This window comes from Meles meles, chromosome 2, assembly GCF_922984935.1.
Source record: "Meles meles chromosome 2, mMelMel3.1 paternal haplotype, whole genome shotgun sequence".
NCBI classification, from domain to species: Eukaryota; Metazoa; Chordata; class Mammalia; order Carnivora; family Mustelidae; genus Meles; species Meles meles.
The window spans coordinates 133360805-133378963 of record NC_060067.1 but is presented as its reverse complement, the minus strand read 5'-3'; the positions used below and the strand labels follow the sequence as shown (position 1 = coordinate 133378963).

The 18159-nt window shown below is 32.3% G+C and overlaps 1 protein-coding gene across 3 annotated transcripts in view; it reads left to right on the top strand.

Annotated features, from left to right (window-relative positions):
* FSTL5 (follistatin like 5) overlaps nucleotides 1–18159 on the top strand; it is a 753549-nt gene that overhangs the window by 579781 nt on the left and 155609 nt on the right. For all 3 annotated transcript variants that reach the window (XM_045984612.1, XM_045984593.1, XM_045984601.1), the window contains exon 9: nucleotides 17071–17232. In XM_045984612.1, the coding sequence (XP_045840568.1) occupies nucleotides 17071–17232 (162 nt within the window). The remainder of the gene's footprint in view (nucleotides 1–17070; nucleotides 17233–18159) is intronic.

The window sequence follows — 18159 nt, the reverse complement described above, 5'->3', positions numbered from 1 at the left end:
TATTTGTTATTTTATTTTTAGTTATTTTATTTATTTTACTTTTTCTTCACACAGATGATAATGTACTGTCCTTACTGTTCTCCTTTTCATTTTTTCTTTTGTTTAAGCTATAATTTTTAAAAAGATTTTATTTATTTATTTGAGAGAGTGAGACACAGAGAGAGAGCACAGTCAGGGGGAATGGAAGGGGGAGAAGCAGGAAGCAGGCTCCCCACTGAGCAGAGAGCCTGATGTGGGGCTCAATTCCTGGACCCCAGGATCAGAACCTGAGCCAAAGGCAGACGCTTAACCAACTGAGCCACCCAGGCTCCCCTAAGCTATAATTCTTATATCATAATTCACTCTTTTAAAGTGCACAATTCAGTGTGGTGTTTTTTGTTTTTTTTTTTTTCAGTATATTCCTAGAGCTCTTCAACCATCACCCCTATCTAATTCCAGAGCATTTTTACCATCACAAAAAGTAACCCTATACCAATTAGTGGCCATTTGGCATTTACCCTCAATCCTCTAGCACCAGGCAACCACTAATCTAATTTCTATTTCTATAGATTTGCCTATTGTGGTACTTTAAAACTATCTTTCCTCCTTCACTGTCTGTCTTGAGGAATTCAGAATCCAGAATCAGACAGGAAAACAATAGCCTGAGAGGCTGTTTACTCAGTTCATACAATTAAATTGTGTAAGGTCAAACTTCTGTAACAAGATAAATCCATATATATATATAGAGAGAGAGAGAGAGAAAGAGAGAGAGAGAGATGTATATAAGTGTATGTAAGTAGCTATGCATATATAGTTGGATGTAGGTAGCTATGCACATATGGTTGGATAATATATTGTCTATCATATATATGACAGCATATAATATATATTATCATAATAGTATATAAATGTAATATCTCTGTCAAAATGCATGAGAAACTGGTAACTTTTGTTAGCTGCTTCTGGAGAGAAGAAACCTAGATAACTGGGAGGTAGAGCTGTAAGGGAGACTTTTCACAGTACATTCTTTGTATCTTTTGAATTTTCTATCAAGTGAATATATTGTCTATTTAAAAAATAATGAGGTGGACATTCTGTCCTGGAGGTAGGGGTAGGGAGACCCATCCAGGGGCAGGGAGACCCACCCTTACCCGCATACTGTGGCTGGAAGCCTAATAAAAATGGGGAATCACTAATCTGTTCTTGCTTTCTATAATGAGTTATTCTGAGAATGTTATATAAATAGAATTATACAGTATATGTCCTTTTGGGACTGGCTTTTTTCCCCCATTGAGTACAATTTTCTGGAGATTCATCTATGTTGTAGGTTTCAATAGTTGTTCTTTTTTATTTTTTTAAATAGTATTTCATGATGTGAATATACTAGAGTTTGTTTATTCATTTACCTGTTGAAAGATATTTGGCTGATTCCAGTTATTTTCTATCACAAGTAACACTGCAAAAAGTATTCATATAGAGGTTTTTATATGAACACAAATTTTCATTTCTCTGGGATAAATACTCGGGAATTTAATTGCTAAGTCATATGGTAATATGATAAGTCATAGTTTCATGAGTTTTTTTTTTTTTTAAGAAACTGACAGAGAGTTTGTACCATTGGACAGTATCACTAACAATGCGTGAGGGATTATGTTTTATTGTATCTTGGCCAACATTTGGTATTATCACTGTTTTTATTTCAGTCATTCTGATATGTGTAGTGAAATCATATTGTCATATTAATTTGCATTTATGTAATGGCTAATGAAACCAAACATCTTTTCATGTGATTACTTGCCATCTGTATATCATCTCCGATAAAATGTCCTGGTGTATTGTTTAACCATTTTCTAATTTAATTCCTTGTTTGTTTATTTGTTTGTTTTTTACTGTTGAGTTTTGATGATTATTTAGTTTTTTTTGTATATCTGTTTTGTAAAGACTTTGTCCCAAGCTGTAACTTGTCTCTTTTTTTTAAATTTTTATTTTTTAAATTTATTTTCAGTGTTCCAGAATTCATTGTTCATGCACCAGTGCTCCATGCAGTACGTGCCCTCCATAATACCCACCACCAGTTCACCCAACCTCCTACCCCCTGCCCCCCAAAATCCTAGATTGTTTTTCAGAGTCCACAGTCTCTCATGGTTCGTCTCCCCCTTCAATTTCCCCCAACTCCCTTCTCCTCTCCATCTCCCCATGTCCTCCGTGTTATTCCTTATGCTCCACAAATAAGTGACACCATATGATAATTGACTCTCTCTGCTTGATCTATTTCACTCAGCATAATCTCTTCCAGTCCTGTCCATGTTGATACAAAAGTTGGGTATTCATCCTTTCTGATGGAGACATAATACTCCAATGTATATATGGACCACATCTTCCTTATCCATTCATCTGTTGAAGGATATCTTGGTTATTTCCACAGAAAGAACCAAGAACATTGGTCATTGCTGCTATGAACATTGGGGTACAAATGGCCCTTCAATTCAAGATATAACTTGACTACATCAGTATCTTTGGTGTAAATACCCAGTAGAGCAATTTCAGGGTCACAGGGAAGCTCTATTTTTAATTTCTTAAGGAATTTCCACAATGCTTTCCAAAGTGGCTGCACCAACTTGCATTTCCCCCAATAGTGTAAGAGGTTTCTGCTTTCTCCACATGACTAATGATGATGAACATTTTTTCATGTGTCTGTTTGTAGCTTAATCCATTTCATGGGCTTTTTTTCTAGAGCAAAAGTTTTAAATTTTGTTGTGGTCGATTCGTCTTTTTTTTTTTTTTTAATGAATAGTTCTTTTATGTCAAATCTAAGAATTTTTTGCTGATTCCTAGGTAGTGAAGAATTTTTCCTACGCATTTTCTTAAACTTTTACAGTTTTATATTCTGCAGTTTTGAATACATTTTAAGTTAATTTTTGTATAGGGTGTGAGATGTGAATCAATGATAATGCCATTACAGAAGGATAATAAATTAACACTAGCAAAAGAGAAAATACTATGGGTATGACCTAATAGGTAGCAGGCAAAGGAAGGGATGACACCATTCTGTCAAATTGGACCATCTCTGCTATAGTCGCAAACCTGCTTCTTTCCTGGACAACCCATAGATTTCTAAATTCTAATCCCTAAATAGACCAGAAAGATAAAAGTATTCCTCTTTCCATGATGTGTTTGAGTTAGTGTTTTTGCTGGTCTGGTCTTGTCTTTTCCAGGTTTGAGAGTGGATGTGAGGAGCAAAAAAGAAGTGAAGAAAAAAAATTCTAAAACTCTGTTTTAGATAGAGGTGATCTTATGTCCTGAGTTAGGAGTAGATGTTACTTAATTCTTAGATATAACTTGACAAATAAGATTTTCATAAGACAGTTAAAGATGAGAATTTCATGAAAGAATGGAAGAAGAAGGAATAAAAAGGAACTTTATTGGTGCTGTATAGGTAAGAAAAAGTCAGAAAAAATGGGGAAACAGCAACATGTATAATGCAAGTATAAATTTGATGAAAAATTAAAACAAATATCATGTGTATTACAATTGATATATGTGGTTTGAACTCATGCTTCACATTTAATGTTTGGATAAAAAAAAATCAACTGTGTGATAGTTGCAAGAAAAACCTAAAAAGAAATGACAAAACCATATTGATGATAAAGTGATTGGTCAATACATGTGGTAACAAACAAAAAAAATGAAATCAATGGTAGTGTACTTATATTTGCTAAAGTTTTATTTATGCTAAACCCATTGGCTAGAATAAAGAAAAATATTTTCCCATAGTGAAAACATACAAAGGAACATGTAAGAGTTAAAAACTTCTATGTGCCAAGTATATACATTAAAATTTCAACAAGCAAATTATAAAAATGAAAGGATTATTTGATAAACCTATAATGCTAGTGAGGTTTTTAATGTATAGTTAGAAAAAAATTTGACAGATTAATTGAATAAAATCTAAGTGAAAGTAAACAATATTATAGTAACTCAATGAATATGTCTGAGATATACATGTTGTGTTTAGATTATAGGTAGAAAGATGGATGGCTGGATGGATGTAGTATTAGTGATGTCATATATACTTTTTTCCCATATATATCCATATCAAATATATATATATAATATATAATGCTGAAAAGTAGTTGAAATGTAACTGAAAAAATTAATATACCATGATGTACTTAAATACCAAAGCAATCAGCCTGTACCTTACAATGCTTACTTTTAAAATGCCAACTAATAAAATGGATATTTCCTTTAACATCTAAACAAGCCAGGGCTATTATCTGTTTATTCAGGACTATAATTCATTATCCATTTCCACTATTATCCAAATTGACTTGGAATTTAAACATATAAACATTACAAGATAGACTATATCTATATCTATATCTATATCTATATATATCTATCTGCAGATGATATGATGGTTTACTTCTGAATCCCAAGAGATCAAATTCTAAAAGCTTTCTTACTAAAAGAAAATTAGGGCTCATAGACACTTTACTTATGAATATATATAGAATATATATAAAGAGATTTTCCATTAACAACAATAAGCAGATGTTAAAAAAGTAGAAAAAAATTCAGATTCTACTAAAGGACTCAAAAATAATATAAACAAATGGAACAATATACTACATTCTTAGATTGAGAGATATTCAATATTAAAATAACTGCACAGCTTCTTTAATTATAAGTTCAATTCAATTTCAACAAGAATTCCAAGAATCTGTTTTCCTTTCTTTTCTCTGTTTCTTTTCTTTCTTCTTTCCTTCCTCCCTACATCTCTCTTTTCTTTTCATTCACTCCCCCTACTTCTCCCCTCCCACTTCTTTTAATAAAAGAAGAAATGAGGGAAAAAAAACTGATAAAATGGACGCTAGTGTGCATGAATTTGTTCTAAGGGACAGTAAAACAATTTAAATCTACACTAACCAAATTATATAGTACAGATTCTTGAGGTGAATAAAATACCAAAAAAAAGATGCAGTCAGTAAATATGTTAGATAGTTTAAAGTATGAAAATATATGTGCATATATATGATATGTAAAATAAAAATAAACACTTAAATGTATGATGAAAATATATACTTTGTTGAAAAATTATACACAGTGTGGTGAAGAAAGGCTAATTATTGAGAATATATTGTTTCATTCCTGAATGATGTATAAAAAATAAGTCACTGAAAGAAAATTATGTTTCTTCACACATTACATAAAAATGTTTCCCAGAAACTGGATTGTAAACTATATTGTAATCTAATTAGAAATATAATTGTGTTAAAAAGAAAAATAAATTTAGGGTGTTTATTGTTAAGGAAAATATTTATTTAACTGAGGATGGCAGTGTGTGTATATTTTTCTCTAGCAAACAAGAAATCCAGTAGTAATAAAGGAGATGTTTTATGGGCTACTGTAAGCAAAAATATTTTGTATTGCAGTTACTCAAAATACACTCGATAAAATATTTACAACACAAATAAGGGATAAAGGATTATTATACATTTCTCTAGATGAATATTCTTATATATTAACAAGAAAAAATTGGGTAAAAGCTATGAACAGGCCATTCATGGAAGGAATCAAAATAACTAATGAGTATAGGAAAACACATTCAAGTAGCAAACAATGAAATTCAATTTATTTAAAATAAGGAACCATTTGCCAAATTTAAATGATTAATAATACCCATTTAAGGTGAATTTGTGGCAAACAGACCCTCCCATACGTGGTTAGTTTTGAAAGAAGGGATTTCTACAAAATGTTAGCATAGTAATCTAACATTCAATTTTAAATGCATGTACTTTTCAATGTAGCAATTTTTCTTTGATTCAGCTAATCTGAAAAATTGAAAGCAAGAGTAGTATGTAGGTACAAGAATGGTTTTTATATACAGTTGGATAAAATAGTGTGAAATTTGACCTGAAACATCATTAATATTGATGAATAAATTATCATATACTCTTATGGCAAAAACTATTTATCTATTAAAACAATAAATTTATTTACATGTATTGTCCTCAAATATGTCTAAGATGTCTAAAATGAAAAACATCCAAAGTAAGATACAGAAAAGAGGTTCGTATTTGAGAAATATATACGTGCATGTATATTGTGTAAAGATAGAGGTGAAACATGGGGTGTCTGGGTGGCTCAGTGGATTAAGCCGCTGCCTTCGGCTCAGGTCCTGATCTCAGGGTCCTGGGATCGAGCCCCGCATCGGGCTCTCTGCTCAGTGGGGAGCCTGTTTCTCCCTCTCTCTCTGCCTGCCTCTCTGCCTACTTGTGATCTCTCTCCCTGTCAAATGAATAAATAAAATCTTTAAAAAAAAAAAAAGATAGAGGTGAAACTTAAAGTACACTGAAAGATTAAAACTGGTCATTTCAAAAATCTGTGGTGAGAGAGACAATTAATATTTTATATGCTTCCTCTTATAATGTGTTTTAATAATGAATAACAGTGTATTAAGATATCAATAACGAAAAAAATTAGGGCCAACATGAATGAGTAATTTCTATTTTACAACATTTTAAATGGCTTTTCTACATACATGATCTCTTTCTTTTTCAAAAATCCTTGAGGCAATTATTTCTAATATGCTAATTTTATGACTGACAAAAACAAGACTCAGAAAGCTTAAGAAGTTTCTAACTACAGGTGCTTTACATGCTGAACATGGGCCTCAAACTCTGATTGGTCTGGCTTCATGTGGTTCATGGATTTAGCAGATGAAACAGGGATAGATTCTGATAATAGATCCTGTATAAGATGAAATTATTAGGTTTTGACCAGAGAGGAAAAAGCTTTGTCATTGCCCATTAAGTAAGGGGATATTCTAAAAATTATCAAATGCATTAAGTCTAAAATAGCATAGTCCTCCTCTGTGGGAGTTAGCAAGTTTTTATGTATGTCATGAAAGTCTTTCTTTTTTACAAATGAAAAAAACTTAAAATAAAAATCCTAGTCAATATAAAAATGAAAAATTTAAGCAATTGTTTTAATAAGGCATTGTCATATATTTTCTCTTTGTTTAATAAGGATTACACTTAATGTGATTTTTGCATAGTTTTTAAGGCTACAGTTTTGCTTGTAGTTTTATAACAAAGACTTTTTTGACAGTTGTTGAGTAAAATATGGGTAAAATAATGTTTGCTTAAAACAAAGCTTACTGCCATTTGCAACTAGAGGGTATAATGCTAAGTGAAGTAAGTCAGAGAAAGACAAATACCATATGCTTTCACTCATATGTGGAATTTAAGAAACAACTGATGAACATAGGGAAAAGGAAGTAAAAATAAAATAGTATAAAAACAGAGAGGGAGACAAGCCATAAAAGACTTAACTCTAGGAAATAAACTGAGGGCTGGGGGAGGGGAGGTGGGAGGTGAGAGGCAGGATGGGGGTAATTGGGTGATGGCATTAAGGAGGGGAAGAGCTTGTTGGGAACTTGTTGGGATGAGCACTGGGTGTTATATCCAACTGGATGAATCAATAAATTCTACCCCCAAACTAGTAATACACTATATGTTAACTAACTTGAATTTAAATAAAAACTAACAAACAACAACAAAATAAAGCTTAGTGCTGTTTCATTGAAGACTGCCTTTTTCAGATGAACTATCTGTACATTTTTAGTAAATTAATATTTTGGTTTAGAATTACATGACTATCTCTGGGGCACCTGAGTGGCTTAGTGGGTTAAGCTCTGCCTTTGGCTCAGGTCATGATCTCAGGGTCCTGGGATCGAGCCCCACATCCGGCTCTCTGTTCAGCAGGGAGCCTGCTTCCCCCTCTCTCTGCCTGCCTCTCTGCCTACTTGTAATCTCTGTCAAATAAACAAATAAAATATTTAAAAAAAAAGAGAATTACATGACTATCTCTAATTATGGTAGGTTGCATTTATAATTCCTATCAAAAAGTTCATTCTGAAATTAGGAAATTATATTTATAATCCCCAGTGTGTTAGCACTGTTATAACTATAGATGAATTTAACCTTCTAAACTTACAGAATTTTTTTTACCTTTTACATAAAGTAGGTGCAATAAAACAATCCCTGAGAAAAATTATTGAATATTTGTAATTATCATCATCTACTCTATTGAAAAGAACTTCACCATTTGCCTCAACAGTATTATCATAAATTCATGTCTCTCCATTTCTATCTTCAAGACATTTTATATTTTAAAATGCCATCACATTATTTCATCATAACATTTATTTTTCAAATGAAGGAACAGGCACAGCAAGTATTGGAGTAAATCTCCCCAAATCATTCAGTTCCAAGTTGTGACCTAAGATCTACCTCTTGAGTATAGTAATCCTACCTGATACAAAGTGTTCTATATTTTATGGTCTTACATGTTTTGAAAGTTCTTCCATTTCTTATACAAATGGTGGAAAAAGATAAGTCTAGCTAGACTAATAGCTTTAAGGAAAGTTGTGCTTTTTGTCACACATTTTAATATCACAAAGACATATTTTTTCTGTATCTTTTGAAGTTTTAACTAATGCAATTGTTTCCCTTACTCTCCAGTCACAAAAACTGCCTTTTTATAGGGTATGTGTGTATTAAATAGCCAATGAGCTACAAATGTGATTGAAGAGTTTAAAAGATTCGCTTGACCTGTTTAGAATTCTTTTAGCGGCAGCTTTGAATAAATCTAGTTATATATTATATTTAGATAGGGCTTATATTTACATCCATTTTTAAACGATTTTATTTATTTATTTGACAGAGAGAGAGACCACAAGTAGGCAGAGAGACAGACAGACTGAGAGAGAGAGAGAGGAGGAAGCAGACTCCCTGCTGAACAGAGAGCCCATAGTGGATCTCGATCCCAGGACCCGGAAATCAGGACCTGAGCTGAAGGCAGAAGCTTAACCCACTGAGCCACCCAGATGCCCCTATATTTACATCTTAAACATTAAGCAAGTTTGCAAAATGTGTCTTGCTTCCATTTCCCTTTCTCTAATACTGGCAGCTATGGTTTACCAATTACAGCTAGTCTACCCCATTGAACCCATACATGGGTTTAGGCCACTTCCAATCTGGATCTCTAAAAAGTCCATTTCTACTAATCAATTGGTATTGACTAGTGAAATTACATACATTTATCATTTCTCCTATTAAGTCTCAGTCATTCTGCATCTAATAGCAAAAATATGATTTCTGGAACCTGAAGTGTGTGAGCTACACCACCTAATATTTCAACTTGCCATACATTGTTTCTTTTAATCAATTTAATTCTAGGAAGGGTTTCAACCTTTATAAATGGGGAATCTGAGACCTAGAGAAATTAGATATTTTATCCCTTAGAGCATAGAGTGTTAGAAATACATTCAGATTTTCAGGTGTGTATGAGGAGAAGTTACTATAATGTATCTACTCAATACTCCCTGCCTCAAATAATTAATTTGATATCTTCTGAAAATTTGTTTAAATTAAATATATATTAAATATAACATCTAAGAAAAAAACAGTAACCATCATGTGCCAGACATTAAATTATTTTTTTCATTGGTTCTTTTTTCATAGATTTAGAAAATCAACATTCTATATTATTACCTTGAATGCTTTGGCTATATTTTATCTTAGAGAACATTTCTATAAATGATGGCCTTTGACATTTTTTAAAAATTAAGGATTAAAAGGGCCACTAACTTTAAGGATTGGTAGAATAGGTCTAAGTTCATTAAACTAGGATAGACTGCTGTCCCTTTCAAAAATAGCTTAAAAAGTTGTGATCTGTTAAAATACTGTAGGATATATAGGAAGACCCAGTAGAAAAATCACAAAAGTTTATGAGCATAAGTATATTCTTGTTAATTTATATTTTGCCTCCAACATTTGTTGCATCTTCTACATTTTTATGAAGCCTGCAATAATGTGATCAGAGAGTTTTGTAATATTGACAAGAGGCAGTGTGAAAGTCATGAATATAAAAAGACTGCTTTGGGACAAAGTTAAAGAGAAATTGATGGCTTTAATAATGTCAGAGACAAAAGGCATTGGACAAGCTCAGTAGCGTTTAAAATATTTATTAAACTCTGTGTGTAATTTTTCATAGGAAAGTTGCTTTAATGACAAAGGAAGTCATAATACAAACAGAACAATCCAGATGCCGCTGTGAGTCAGCACTACTTCAGAGGCATTTATATTCTTACCCTCAAGCTTTCTTAGAACCTCCTCTAACAGTTGCAGCTGTGTGAATAATTTGTGGAAGAGCAGTGATAGAATCCTTCAAAAGAATATAAGATAATAGTGTTGAGAAAAAAAAAACAATATTTATTTGTTTACATACCAGTGACCTGACAATTCACCTTAAATTCATTTTTGTGTTCAGTTAGGTTACAGTCACTGTATTGGTTCAGTGATCTCTGCTTCCTGACTCAAAAATCAGGTTTGCAAAGTATGCAGGTTATGCTGTTTTTATACATTCTGGAACAGTGCAGCGATTTCTAAAGAAAAATCACAGAATGAAAGTGAAAGAATGAAAAATCAGGGCTTAGTATTATAGATAGCTATATTTTTCATAAGATCATTTCTAATACTAGATTAGAAAGATGATTAGATTGTATTAGGTACTTCCTACTATTGAGAAAACACTTATTTTTGATACAATGGAGTTATTATAGATCTTTAAGAAATATATCCACCAACCTTAGTACCAAGTTTTATATGTACTAATATTATTCAATACTTTATGGTTTTGAGCTGATAAATCTTCAGAACTGATTCCATAAAGACCCCAAAGTTTCCAGGAAGAAAGACCTAGAATAATACACCAGTTATATTGTATTTTCTTTAGCTGAACTGCTTTTTTGATTCTAAACTTAATATTTACTATCAGAACCCCATTTTTTATTTCATTTTATTTTATTTAATTTTTCAGTGTTCCAGAATTCATTGCTTATGTACTACACCCAGTGGTCCATGCAATACAGGCCCTCCATAATACCCATCAGGCTCACCCAGCCCCACATCCTCCTCCCCTCCAAAACCCTCAGTTTGTTTATCAGAGTCCACAGTCTCTCATGGTTTGTCTCCCCCTCCAATTTCCCCCAACTCACTTCTCCCCTCCATCTCTCAGTGTCCTCCATGTTATTCCTTATGCTTCACAAGTAAGTAAGTGAAAGCATATGATAATTGACTCTCTCTGCTTGAATTATTTCATTCAGCATAATCAACTCCAGTCCTGTCCATGTTGATACAAAAGTTGGGTATTCATCCTTTCTGATGGAGGCATAATATTCCATTGTATATATGGACTGTTTCTTCTTTTTTTTTTTTTTTTTTTTTTTTTTTTTTAATTTTTTTTTTTTCTCATTTTATTTATTTTTCAGCGTAACAGTATTCATTCTTTTTGCACAACACCCAGTGCTCCATGCAAAACGTGCCCTCTCCATTACCCACCACCTGTTCCCCCAACCTCCCACCCCTGACCCTTCAAAACCCTCAGGTTGCCCCAACCTCCCACCCCTGACCCTTCAAAACCCTCAGAGGTTGTTTTTCAGAGTCCATAGTCTCTTATGGTTCGCTTCCCCTCCCCAATGTCCATAGCCCGCTCCCCCTCCCCCAATCCCACCTCCCCGCAGCAACCGGACTGTTTCTTCTTTATCCATTCGTCTGTTGAAGAGCATCTTGGTTCTTTCCACAGTTTGGCGACCATGGCCATTGCTGCTATGGACATTGGGGTACAGATGGCCCTTCTTTTCACTGCATCTGTATCTTTGGGGTAAATACCCAGTAGTGCAATTGCAGGGTCATAGGGAAGCTCTATTTTTAATTTCTTAAGGAATCTCCACAGTTTTCCAAAGTGGCTGCACCAACTTGCATTCCCACCAACAGTGTAAGAGGGTTCCGCTTTCTCCACATCCTCTCCAACACTTGTTGTTTACTGTCTTGTTGATTTTGGCCATTCTAACTGGTGTAACGTGATATCTCAATGTGGTTTTGATTTGAATCTCCGTGATGGCTAATGATGATGAACATCTTCATGTGTCTGATAGCCATTTGTATGTCTTCTTTGGAGAAGTGTCTGCAGAACCCCATTTTCATTTTAATTTCTATAACAAGTTAAAAAGTATTACCTTAAGTATGTATTCTTAGAGCAACTAGTCCTTCGTATACAGTATCTTATTATTTATAATTTATGCTCTAAGAACCATTAGGTAAATTAAATGCAGATTTATTATATCAGTTTAATACAGTCATATGATGATATTTATCTTACCTGGCTTATGGAAAGAAACAGTTCAGTTTCCTTGAAATATTGTAACCATTTGAGATGAATTATTAATACCTCTCCAAATTACTATAAATGCACTGATAGTTACTTGACCTTCACATTTTAAAATATAATTTTCAAGGACCTCAAATATACCTTATATATAATGGCTAAAACACTTAATTCAGATTTTATATTTAGATTCCAAGTCAACAAATTCCAGTAGTTATGTGTATGGGAACATTTATTTTATGATTGGTACAATATAATACAATCTAGGCTAAGAATCCATTTTTCCAGTGTTTATTTGGCTAATTTCAAAGCCTGAGCTCAATACCCAATCAACATGTTAGTGTATAAAACAGAGCATGTAAGAGATGGAAAGAGAAAGACATTTACCATAATATGCTACACACAGAAGTTGCTCAATAAATATTTGTATATTATCCTAAAATTCAGAATAAACAGATCATATTTTATATGTTTCTTAAATTTTAGTAATAAATAAAATTTATGTATTTACATCCTTTCATATATTTTCCATTTTAAGTGACAAAAACTTATTTGGTTATATTTTATAGGATGCTATTGAACAATATACAATAATCTCTACTTACATAGATATCATTTGACTTTATTAGATAATATCATATCAAATAAACTGCTTCAAGAGCAATTTTGGCGAGACATTGGATATCCTTAGGAAATTTTAAGTACATAGACACTTACGTTTAAATATTACCTTTTGCTTGAGATATTGAGAGCCTTATTTAAATATTTTCATGGTAGCACATGCAGATTGGATTGTAAATCCAATGTGAAAATGCTTTGATCGTTTTCATCAGTTTCTTTATTCATGCAATAGCAACAGCAAGGAAAGACAAGTTCATAGAGTGCACCTCCTAACTAAAAATGACTGTAACAAATGGCTTGAAATGTTCTCTGGAGGATTATTGACTTTTTAATTCAGGTTGCCATCAATCCTCATTTATATTTCATAATATGTATCCCGGGAAAAATAACCTATTTTTAAATGTGTAGCTTGTCACTGAGGTTAAATAGTTGTTAGGCCAATCACTTATCCTTCAATTTTGTGTAATTTAAGAGATATTTTTAGACCATCACTTGATACCAAAATACTAAGCATATTACATGAGTATTATTATTTTTCCAAAATATGATAGTGTCTATTTGGGTATAAAAGTTCAATGTGGCAAAAATTATTATTCATTGTTTTCCTTTCAGTTCACATGCAAATGTGTCAATAAAGTAGAAACAACTAGGAACGCAGGGGAAATTAAATATCTTATTTGAAAAGTTCTTCTTAGGGGAGTATCAGTTACAGTATAGGAGACCCATATAATATCTACATTTTTAAATATAAGTGATGTAGAATCTATTGTTATCATTGAGTTGATTGATGTGCTTCATTTCAAACTAATTTCGATATACTTAGGTCATCTCAGTGTTTTGCTATTCCAAAGAATGTTGCAAGAAACCTTGGTCCTTGCTTTAGCTGTAAGTTTTGTGGCAAGATACATTTTCTTCTATTAAATGTTTATTGAGAGAGTAGTTTTCCATTTTGGCACTCTATGTAAGTCTTTTTAAAAAAAACTCATCTCCTAACTCCTGACTTGTTAAGAGATTAGAGATTAGGTCTGATTATTTGAAAAAAGTCTCTTTTACTCCAGATCTTATGGTAATGTGGTTTCGCTGGAAATATATTATTCTATCTCTTTAAAAAGTTATTTACTTGAGCCTCCAATATAATAAAATGATACAAAAAAATACTCTGTCCTTTTAGATGTATACCAAAGCCTAAATATGTGCTCTATGTTACTAAGAAAGTATATGAAGAAATTTTATGAGGACTATTTTTGAAAATATATTTGATATTTCAAAATACACCATTTAAGTAGTCCTCAAGGTTAAAAAAAAATCAGAGCCTGGTTTTACTCCTATTATTGTTGTGGATGTTTGTGTATATTGCATTTGTTCTGACTTATATTTAGGAGAGGGTGAAAGGATACAGCAAAAATCTAGTGCTTAGAACTTTGGAAGTTTATTACTTTTCTGTTCCAGAAACGATTAAAGGCAATTCACAAAGCAAAGACCCAGCTTTGATTTGAAAGGATTACTGGGCATTTCTGAGTACCACTTCCTTCCCTTTGTCTCCATGTTAGTGCTGATACGAGTCCAGTTTAGAATCTCTAGTGTATAGCCAAAATGAACGTGCCAGTAGGATGATATGCGTATCTGTAGTCCAATTGTGGCTTCAACTAGTCTCTTGGTTTGAATTGCTTTTATAACTTCAGTAAATCTAGAAGGCTGACGTTTATTCGTTAGTCGATCTAACTTGTGTATACAATTGCTAGAAAAAACAGTGGTGAAATTAACTTGGGTCTCAAGTCGAGAGCCTAAAGAGAGTCTCAGTCTGATTTTTGACTTTGCATCTTTGACAGGCATTCCATTGGGTGAAAAATAAAAGAAATCAGGCACTTCAAAGTATATTAGTTAACCAAAGAGCAGGATGGTCACGATGAACATTTCTGTCTATTGTCTTTTGCTAAGATAGCTTCAGCAGAAAATTCTTGCACTGAGAACCAGGATGTTTCTCCTTATTTACCAAGTCATATTCTTACTAAGGAAAATGCAGAGTGCATATGTTCTCATGGTCATTCTAAATAACAAATGCTAAAGCGTGAGTGTGAATAAAATATATGTGTAACATGTCTGTAATACGCATTTTGTGGAACACTTTTTGCTCTATAGTGCTTTTGTCACTCAACTATGTAAGGGGATATAAAGATTAAATAAGGCAAAACCTCTTCAACCAAGAAACTTACTATATATATTAGCTAACAATAAATTATCCTAAAACTTAGTGGCTTAAACCAACAAACATTTTTTTTTAATCTTATGAGATAATAACAGGAAAATAGAGATATGAGGTAATAAGTAGAGAAATAAGGCAACTAAGGAATTTGAGAACAACTTAGCCAGGTTGATCCCTGTATTAGACCTTTCTGAGGTTGCAGTTTCTTTGGAAAATGCATATTTATGTACTCTGGCCATTTTTTAATTGCTTTTTCTGTTAAAGTGCATCAGTTCATTGTATATTTCAGATATTGACCACTATCAGATAATCTGGTTTACAAATAATTTCTCCCATTCTGTAGGTTCCCTTTCCATTATGTTGACAGTTTCCTTTGCTATGGAGAGGGAGTGGTTTGCCCTTTGTTCCTGGGTTATAACAGCTCAGTATATATTCTGGATACTACTATGTTATCAGATAAAATCTGCAAATATTGTTTTAATCTGTGAGTTGTATATATACTTTCTTAATAGTGTGTGTCCTTTGATGCACCCCAAATTTTAATTTTGATGAGGTTCAATTTATTGATCTTTCTTTTGTTGCTTGGGTTTTGGGGTAATAGCTAAGAAAACATAGTAAAACACAAGTTCAGAAATATTTACCTTTATGTTTTCTTCTAAGTGTTTTATTATTTTAGCTCCTACATTTAGGTTTTTTATTAATTTTGAGTTAATTTTTATATAAGTTGTGAGGTAGGAGTTCATGTTCATTCTTTTGTATATGGATGTTGTTTCAGCATCAGTTCTTGAAAAGACTATTTCTTGGCATTTATGTTAAAATCAATTAATCATAGAATAATAGGTTTTTTTCTGCATTCCCAACTCAATGCTATTTCATAGATTTAAGTTTTTTCCTTATGCCAGGACCATATTGTTTTGATTCCTATATATATACTATACACATAGTTTATAGTATATTTGGAAATTGAGAGGTATGAGACCTCCAGTGTTACTACTTTTCAAGGTTGTTTTGGTTATTCCAGGGGTCCCTTGTGATTCTATAGAAATCTGAGGATTAGTGCTTCCATTTCTGCAAAAAGAAAAAAAATGCAGTTGGAATTTTCATAAGGATTACATTGTATTTATGGATCAATTTTGTAGAGTATTATCATCTTACAATTCTTACCATTTCTTACTATCCTACTAATTAATTATTTCAGTTCATAAACTCGTGACTTTTCATTAATTTTTTTTAAATATACTTCAACTCATTTTTCAGTGTTCAGTGTGAAAGTCTTGCACCTCCTTGGTGAAATTTATTTCTAAATATTTTATTTTTTGGATGCTTCTGTAAATGTAGTTGTTATCTTGATCCTTTATATATGCTATGGTAAGGAAAAGATTTTCATTGTTCCTCATTTTTATATTCATTTACTTATTTATACAATTGAATTCTTTTTTTTTTAAGATTGTATTTATTTATTTGACAGAGAGAAAGATCACAAGTAGGCAGAGAGGCAGACAGAGAGAGAGAGGGAAGCAGGCTCCCTGCTGAGCAGAGAGCCTGATGCGGGGCTCGATCCCAGGACCCTGAGATCATGACCTGAGCCGAAGGCAGAGGCTTAACCCACTGAGCCACCCAGGTGCCCCTACAATTGAATTCTTTAAGTCTTTTTTAATTCCTTATATTTTTTAAATAATTGCTCCTTATTTTAATGCTCAAATTTTCTCATATTTGACAAATAAGAGTCCCTTTAAATTGGCTTCTGTATTTTTTTTTTTAATGTTTCTGTCATACTTTGCAACTTCTCTTATTACCAACTCAGATTGTATTTTTCCTGGCATAGTCTCAGAGTAAACTTTATGCACTAAAGGTTACTGGTACAGTTAAAGGTAACTGGTACATTTTTGCAGATGATGATATTTGGAAACTAAGATCTATAGAAATATATATCATTAAAATATATAATTAACAATTTTCTCATATTGCAATTTTTAGAAATTCAAAGAATATGGCTTACTAATTCAATTTTTTTCCCCCATTTCTTCTTGTAGTCCCTCCAGTAATCCGGGTGTATCCAGAGAGTCAGGCTCGAGAACCTGGGGTAACTGCAAGTCTCAGGTGTCATGCAGAGGGGATACCAAACCCTGAGCTTGGCTGGCTCAAGAATGGAATTGATATAACACCAAAGCTGTCCAAACAACTCACACTTCAAGGTGCTTTTTATTTGCACTTTTTCCTCTTAAATGACTGTGCAGAAATTTTATACTGAAATTTATAACAGAGTTTACATGATTTGAAAAAAAAAAAGGCTAGTTAATGGCGACCAAATGTCATGTATATAAAAAAAAATAGCTGTTCTTAAGACATTTTATTTGAAATAGAGTCCATTAGTATTTTTTTGTGTTTTAAATAGTAATGTTGTCATAATAATTAGTTATGCTATTATTTTGGCAATAAGTAAAATATTATATTATGTATCTTTTAAGTAATTGTTCTATGAATTATAGAAGAAATGCTGAACAGAATAAATGGATTTCTTCATAGAATACATTTTGAAGGAATCATTTAAATATTTAAATCATACTTTAAAAACGAATCCTAGAGTTTCAATAGTATAGAATCCCTTAGTGAATATTTTGTAGCATAACTTGAAAATGAAGAAAGAAAAAATGTTACTAAATATGTTTCACACTTACATTGTTTGAAAGGTATTTAGTGTTATTATTGAATTTTAACATATGAAATATTCAAAGTTTGAATAGTCTAATATGGAACAGAATTATTATACAGATTATAATAATAATGAATATGTGGTAAGTAGAAAACAAAACAAAAAATCTTTGTAATGCCAAATACCTAAATAATGCAAAAGTAGTTGCATATATGCTGATTATACTAGTAAGTTTAAAAATGTATAAATCTTATTTCTGCCATCAAGAGTAGAACATGACGAGTCATTTTACTGGAGTGTCTGTTGTATGACACTATATTCTTTATTGCATGCTTTAAATTCCTTTGATTCATACTACAAGTGAATATATTTTCATTGTTGCATTATTTGCATAAGCATAGACTTTACTTCTTATTACATTTTAATAGTGAATGTTTCGATATATGTTTTTAAATATATCTTTTTGAAA